The sequence below is a fragment of the Salvelinus sp. IW2-2015 genome, unplaced genomic scaffold (genome assembly GCF_002910315.2).
Source record: "Salvelinus sp. IW2-2015 unplaced genomic scaffold, ASM291031v2 Un_scaffold2449, whole genome shotgun sequence".
In the NCBI taxonomy this organism is placed as follows: Eukaryota; Metazoa; Chordata; class Actinopteri; order Salmoniformes; family Salmonidae; genus Salvelinus; species Salvelinus sp. IW2-2015.
In genome coordinates this window covers 89,008-97,555 of record NW_019943770.1, presented here as the reverse complement: position 1 = coordinate 97,555, position 8,548 = coordinate 89,008, and the positions used below count along the sequence as shown (strand labels likewise).

The 8,548-nt window shown below is 44.4% G+C and overlaps 1 protein-coding gene across 1 annotated transcript in view; it reads right to left on the bottom strand.

The window, feature by feature from the left end:
- Positions 1 to 4,359: 4,359 nt before the first annotated feature.
- The window catches only part of tubgcp5 (tubulin gamma complex component 5), a 69,721-nt gene continuing 65,532 nt past the window's right edge, over positions 4,360 to 8,548 (bottom strand). Inside the window, 1 exon segment of the mRNA XM_070440348.1 lies at positions 4,360 to 4,565. Coding sequence (XP_070296449.1) covers positions 4,360 to 4,565 — 206 coding nt within the window.

Genomic DNA, 8,548 nt, shown 5'->3' with positions numbered 1-8,548 from the left:
CTTGCTCCGTTCATCTATCCTTGATCCTGACTAGTCTCCCAGTCCCTGCAGCTTAAAAACATCCCCACTGCATGATGCTGCCACCAACATGCTTCACTGTATGTTATATATATATATCTATATGTCTATATCACCGTAGGGATGGTATTGGCCAGGTGATGACGGGTGCCAGGTTTCCTCCAGACGTGACGCTGGCATTCAGGACAAAGAGTTCAATATTGGTTTCATCAGACCAGAGAATCTTGTTTCTCATGGCTGAGAGTTATTTAGGTGCCTTTTGGCAAACTCCAAGCAGGCTGTCATGTGCCTTTTACTGAGGAGTGGCTTCCGTCTGGCCACTCTACTATAAAGGCCTGATTGGTGGAGTGCTGCAGAAATGGTTGTCCTTCTGGAAGGTTCTCCCATCTTCACAGAGGAACTCTGGAACTCTGTCAGAGTGACAATCGGGCTCTTGATCACCTCCCTGAGCAAGGCCCTTCTCCCCCGATTGCTGTTTGGCCAGGAGGCCAGCTCTAAGAAGAGCTTGGTGGTTCCAAACTTCTTCCTTTAAGAATGATGGAGGCCAGTATGTTCTTGGGACCTTCAATGCTGCAGACATTATTTTGGTACCCTTCCCCATATCTGGCCTCGACACAGTCCTGTCTCAGAGCTTTACGGACAATTCCTTTGACCTCATTGCTTGGTTTTTGCTCTGACATGCACTGTCAACTGTGTAACCTAATAGAGACAGGTGTGTGCCTTTCCAAATCATGTCCAATCAATTGAATTTACCACAGGGGAGTCCAATCAAGTTGTAGAAACATCTCAAGGATGAATAATGGAAACAGGATGCACCTGAGCTCAATTTAGAGTCTCATATTTATGTAAATAAGGTATTTCTGTTTTTTATTTTAAAAATTTGCTAACATTTCTAGACCTGTTATTTGATGTCATTAGGGTATGCCTGTAGATTTCCTCATCAAACAAATTATTCATTTTAGAATAAGGCTGTAAAGTTTTTAAAAAATTGAAAAAGTTAACGTGTCTGAATAGTTCCACTGTAATATAATAATGTGTAATAATGGACCAGGTTTGATTTAATATTTAGTTCTTATGTTTCTATTAACCCGTACATTTCAATGAACTAAACTAACACCAGGGAGAAATACATCTGCGATATTATAAACATTATTATGAATTCTGGATTGACAGTGTTCCAATTGCTAAAATTAACAAATGTACAAATGCAAACAATTCAAAAATAATCTCACCAGAAATCAAAATCCAACAACTAACAGCAGTGCAGGAAGCCTACAAATGGATGACAACGCCATAAAACAGCTTCAAAATCAACAACATTTACAAGACATTTGTAATACTTCTGTATTGTCTTGAGGGTATTGATGAGGAGCATCCATGATTTAGAGACTGGTGAATAATGTCTTTCCCAGTTGCTAGTGGAGAAACAGACCGCTTGTGAAGGGTCTATCACTTCTGGCTCCTATGATGTCAACAACAACAACTACAGTGTATGCATCCCAAAAGCCACTCTATTCCCTAGAGGCCAAAAGTAGTGCACTTAAAGGGTGCCCATTGGAACGTAGCCAGTGTTGTAGAGTCTTGAGGGGTGGTGGGGGGTCAGGTGGTATTGGGGGTTGAGGGATCTGGGGGTCGGGTGGGAGGGTCTGGTGGTCTAGGGGTCAGGTGGTCTGGTGGGCGCAGGGTCGTGGGTCGGGGGGGTCAGAGTGTCGGGTGGGCGGAGGGTCTGGTGGGCGGCAGAAAGAGATGTTCTTCTCTCAACACTGCTCAAAGCCAGCCATCAGAGACAGGGCAAGGGACTCCACTATAAGAGAGAACAGAGAAAAGACTGTCAGGACACCCTTCAACAGCAGACACCCTTCAACAGCAGACACACTCAACAGCAGACACCCTTCAACAGCAGACACCCTTCAACAGCAGACACCCTTCAACAGCAGACACCACTCAACAGCAGACACCACTCAACAGCAGGACACCCTCAACAGCAGACACCACTCAACAGCAGACACCACTCAACAGCAGACACCACTCAACAGCAGACACCCACTCAACAGCAGACACCACTCAACAGCAGACACCCTTCAATAGCAGACACCCTTCACACAAAACTCGTAATTTAACAGATCCGTGTGTAACCTACAGTGTGGAAATGACCCGCGGCAGACAGCTTTGTTTAGTATAGTCACCAGGAACATGTGACAGTTCTTGAAATCAGATTCCATCTTATCAATGGATTCGATCCTGGAAACAACAGAGGAACACCATTTTCAATGTTAAATCAAATCAAATGTTATTTGTCACATGCGCCGAATACAACAGGTGTAGACCTTTATTTATGTATTTAACCTTTATTTAACCAGGTAGGCCAGTTGAGAACAAGTTCTCATTTACAACTGTGACCTGGCCAAGATAAAGCACAGCAGTTTGACACATACAACAACACAGAGTTACACACAAACAAACGAACAGTCAATAACACAATAGAAACATCTATGTACAGGTGTGTGCAAATGTAGAAGAGTAGGGAGGTAAAGCAATTAATAGGCCATAGAGGTGAAATAATTACAATTTAGCATTAACCTACGGAGTGATAGAGGTGCAGATGATGATGTAAAGTAGAGATACTGGGGTGCAAAAGAGCAAGAGGATAAATAACAATAAGGGGATGAGGTAGTTGGTGGGCTATTTAGAGATGTGTACAGGTAGTGATCGGTAAACTGCTCAGACAGCTGATGCTTAAAGTTAGTGAGGAAGATATGAGTCTCCAGCTTCAGTGATTTTTTGCAATTCGTTCATTTCACCAAACCGTGAAATGCTACTTACTTACAAGCCCTTAACCAACAATGCAGTTCAAGAAATAGAGTTAGCTGTCCTCTATACCAGGCGGTGTCAGAGGAAGGCCTAAACATTTTCAACGACTCCAGGCCACCCAAGTCATAGACTGTTCTTTCTGCTACTGGACGGCAAGCGTACCAGAGCACCAAGTCTTGGTCCAAGAGGCTTCTAAACAGCTTCTACCCCCAAGCCATAAGACTCCCTGAACAGCTAACCGAATGGCTACCCAGACTTTCTGCATTGCCCCCCCTTCCTTTTCTAAGCTGCTGATACTCTGCTATCCTGCATAATCACTTAACCTACATGTACATATACCTCGACACCGGTGCCCCCCCGCACATTGACTCTGTACCGGTACCCCCCTGTATATAGTCTCCACATTGACTCTGTATCTGTTACCCCTGTTATTGGATAGTCCATTTAAGAATGATGGAGGCCAGTATGTTCTTGGGGACCTTCAATGCTGCAGACATTATTTTGGTACCCTTCCCCATATCTGTGCCTCGACACAGTCCTGTCTCAGAGCTTTACGGACAATTCCTTTGACCTCATGYCTTGGTTTTTGCTCTGACATGCACTGTCAACTGTGTAACCTTATATAGACAGGTGTGTGCCTTTCCAAATCATGTCCAATCAATTGAATTTACCACAGGTGGAGTCCAATCAAGTTGTAGAAACATCTCAAGGATGAWRAATGGAAACAGGATGCACCTGAGCTCAATTTAGAGTCTCAATATTTATGTAAATAAGGTATTTCTGTTTTTTATTTTAAAATTTGCTAACATTTCTAGACCTGTTATTGTGATGTCATTATGGGGTATTGCCTGTAGATTTCCTCATCAAACAAATTATTCATTTTAGAATAAGGCTGTAAAGTTTTTAAAAAATTGAAAAAGTTAACGTGTCTGAATAGTTTCCACTGTAATATAATAATGTGTAATAATGTGACCAGGTTTGATTTAATATTTAGTTCTTATGTTTCTTATTAACCCGTACATTTCAATGAACTAAACTAACACCAGGGAGAAATACATCTGCGATATTAAACATTATTATGATATTCTGGATTGACAGTTGTTCCAATTGCTAAAATTAACAAATGTACAAATGCAAACAATTCAAAAATAATCTCACCAGAAATCAAAATCCAACAACTAACAGCAGTGCAGGAAGCCTACAAATGGATGACAACGCCATAAAACAGCTTCAAAATCAACAACATTTACAAGCACATTTGTAATACTTCTGTATTGTCTTGAGGGTATTGATGAGGAGCATCCATGATTTAGGAGACTGGTGAATAATGTCTTTCCCAGTTGCTAGTGGAGAAACAGACCGCTTGTGAAGGGTCTATCACTTCTGGCTCCTATGATGTCAACAACAACAACTACAGTGTATGCATCCCAAAAGCCACTCTATTCCCTAGAGGGCCAAAAGTAGTGCACTTTAAAGGGTGCCCATTGGAACGTAGCCAGTGTTGTAGAGTCTTGAGGGGTGGTGGGGGGGTCAGGTGGTATTGGGGGTTGAGGGATCTGGGGGTCGGGTGGGCGGAGGGTCTGGTGGTCTAGGGGTCAGGTGGTCTGGTGGGCGCAGGTCGTGGGTCGGGGGGGTCAGAGTGTCGGGTGGGCGGAGGGTCTGGTGGGCGGCAGAAAGAGATGTTCTTCTCTCAACACTGCTCAAGCCAGCCATCAGAGACAGGGCAAGGGACTCCACTATAAGAGAGAACAGAGAAAAGACTGTCAGGACACCCTTCAACAGCAGACACCCTTCAACAGCAGACACCTCACAGCAGACACCTTCAACAGCAGACACCCTTCAACAGCAGACACCCTTCAACAGACACCCCATCAACAGCAGACACCACTCAACAGCAGACCACCAGCAACACCACTCAACAGCAGACACCACATCAACAGCAGACACCACTCAACAGCAGACACCAACTCAACAGCAACACCACTCAACAGCAGACACCCTTAATAGCAGACACCCTTCACACAAAACTCGTAATTTAACAGATCCGTGTGTAACCTACAGTGGTGAAATGACCCGCGGCAGCACGCTTTGTTTAGTATAGTCACCAGGAACATGTGACAGTTCTTGAAATCAGATTCCATCTTATCAATGGATTCGATCCTGGAAACAACAGAGGAACACCATTTTCAATGTTAAATCAAATCAAATGTTATTTGTCACATGCGCCGAATACAACAGGTGTAGACCTTTATATGTATTTTACACTTTATTTAACCAGGTAGGCCAGTTGAGAACAAGTTCTCATTTACAACTGTGACCTGGCCAAGATAAAGCACAAGCAGTTTGACACATCAACAACACAGAGTTACACACAAACAAACGAACAGTCAATAACACAATAGAAACATCTTGTACAGTGTGTGCAAATGTAGAAGAGTAGGGAGGTAAGCAATAAATAGGCCATAGAGGTGAAATAATTACATTTAGCATTAACACGGAGTGATAGAGGTGCAGATGATGATGTAAAGTAGAGATACTGGGGTGCAAAAGAGCAAGAGGATAAATAACAATAAGGGGATGAGGTAGTTGGGTGGGCTATTTAGAGATGTGTACAGGTAGTGATCGGTAAACTGCTCAGAAGCTGATGCTTAAAGTTGTGAGGGAGATATGAGTCTCCAGCTTCAGTGATTTTTTGCAATTCGTTCATTACCAAACCGTGAAATGCTTACTTACTTACAAGCCCTTAACCAACAATGCAGTTCAAGAAATAGAGTTAGCTGTCCTCTATACCAGGCGGTGTCAGAGGAAGGCCTAAACATTTTCAACGACTCCAGCCACCCAAGTCATAGACTGTTCTTTCTGCTACTGGACGGCAAGCGTACCAGAGCACCAAGTCTTGGTCCAAGAGGCGTTCTAAACAGCTTCACCTCCCCAAGCCATAAGACTCCTGAACAGCTAACCGAATGGCTACCCAGACTTTCTGCATTGCCCCCCCTTCCTTTTCTAAGCTGCTGATACTCTGCTATCTCTGCATAATCACTTTACCTACATGTACATATTACCTCGACACGGTGCCCCCCCGCACATTGATCTGCTCGTACGCTGTATCCCACGACTGTATCTGACCCCTGAGCCCTCCGATACTATCACGTATTGCTCACATTGACCTCGTAGACCTCCCTGTATATAGCTCCACATGACCTGTACGGTCTCCCCTGATATGCCCCATTGACTCTGTACGTACCCCTTTAACAGCCTCCACTTGACTCTGTACCGGTACCCCTGTATATAGCCTCCACATTGACTCTGTACCTGGTACCCCTGTATATAGCCTCACATTGACTCTGTACGGTACCCCTGTAATAGCCTCCATATGACTCTGTACCGGTACCCCTGTATATAGCTCCACATTGACTCGTGTACCGGTACCCCCTGTATAGCCTCCACATTGACTCTGTACCGTACCCCCTGTATATAGCCTCCACATGACTCTTGTTACCGGTACCCCTGTATATAACCTCCACATTGACTCTGTACCGGTACACCCTGTATACAGGCCTCCCATTGACTCTGTACGTACCCCTGTATATAGCCTCCACATTGACTCTGTACCGGTACCCCTGTATATATACCTCACATTGACTCTGTACCGTACCGCCTAGTCATATAGCCTCACATTGTACTCTGTACCTGGTACCCCTTGTTATAGCCTCACACATTGACTCTGTACTCGGTCGGTACCCCTGTATATAGCCTCCACATTGACTTTCTGTCCGGTCCCCTGTTATAAGCCTCCACATTGACTCTGTACCGGTACCCCTGTATATAGCCCTCCACATTTGAACTCCCTGTACCGGTACCCCTGTGTATAGCGCCGCCACATTGGACTCTGTATCTGTACCCCTGTATATAGCCTCCACATTTACTCTGTACCTGGTCCCCTGTTATAGCCTCCACATGACTCTTAACCGGTCCCCCTGTATATATGCTCCACATTGACTCCGTACCGGTTACCCCTGTATGATACCTCCACATTTGACTCTGTACCGGTACCCCTGTAATATAGCCTCCACATTGATCTGTACCGGTACCCCTGTATATAGCCTCCACATTGACTCTGTACGGTACCCCTGTAGTACTAGCTCCACATTGGCTCTGTACCGGTACCCCCTGTACATACCTCACTATTGACTCTGTACGGTACCCCGTATACATAGCTCCCACATTGCTCTGTACGAGTACCCCCTGTATATAGCCTCCCACATTGACTCTGTACCGAGTTATCGCCTGTAAAATAGCCTCTCACATCTGACTCTGTACCGGTACCCCTGTATAGCCTCCACATTGACTCTGTACCGGTACCCCTGTACATGAACCTCCACATGACTACTTGACCGTCTGTTACCGGTACCCCCTGTATATAGCCTCCACATTGACTCTGTACCGGTACCCCTGTATATAGCCTTCACATTGAACTTGTACCGGTACCCCTGTAGTAGCCTCCACATTGACTCTGTACGGTACCCCTGTATATAGCTCCACTTGACTCTGTACAGGTACCCCCTGTATATTAGCCTCCACATTGACTCGTGTACCGTAACACCCTGGTATATGCCTCCACATTGATCTAGACGGTACCCTGTATATAGCCTCCACATTGATCTCGTGTACCGGTATCCCCTTAGTAAGGCCTCACATTGATTGACGTATCTCCCTTATAGCCTCCACTTGACTCTGTACCGTACCCCTGTATATAGCTCACACCATTGAGTAATCATGCTACCGTACCCCTGTATATAGCTCCACATTGACTCTGTACCGGACCCCTGTATATACCGATCCACATTGATCCTGTACCGTACCCCTGTATAGCCTCCACATTGATCTGTACCGGTACCCCTGTATTATAGCCTCCACAGTGACTTCTGTACGGTACCCCTGTATATAGAGCCTCCACATTGACTCTGTACGGTACCCCGTATATAGTCCTCCGAATTGACTCTGTACGGTACTCCCTGTATATAGCCTCCAACATTGACTCTAGTACAGGTACCCCTGTATAAGTCGCCTCCACACTGACTCTGTACCGGTATCCCCTGTATATAGCCCGCTATTGTTATTTACTGCTGCGCTTTAATTATTTTTATTCTATCTCTTACTTTTTTGTTTTTAGGTATTTTTCTTAAACTACATTGTTGGTTAAGGGCTTGTAAGTTTCACTTAAGGTCCTACACGTGTTGTATTCGGCGCATGTGACAATAGAATTTGATTTGATCACACAGCATTGAGGTGGGCACATACACTCCAGTGGACAATCACAACCTGATGAGGCAAATGGTGGTCACACCAGACAAATCAAATCTATTTTATTTGTCACATACGCATGGTTAGCAATGTTAATGCGAGTGTAGCGAATGCTTGTGCTTCTAGTTCCGACAATGCAGTAATAACAACAGTAATCTAACTAACATTCCACAACTTACTCTTATACACACAACAAGTGTAAGGGATAAAGGATACTGTACATAAGATATAGGAATGCGTGATTGTACAGAACGGCAGTCTTTATGTACACGGACTGGTTTTCTGATCTACATCTCTACCTTTTTTTTTTTTTTTAAGGTATCTGTAAAGTAACAGATGCAATCTGTATTCCCAGTCATGTGAAACCCCAGATTAGGACTTAATTAATTTATTTCCTTATATAAGAACTGTATAC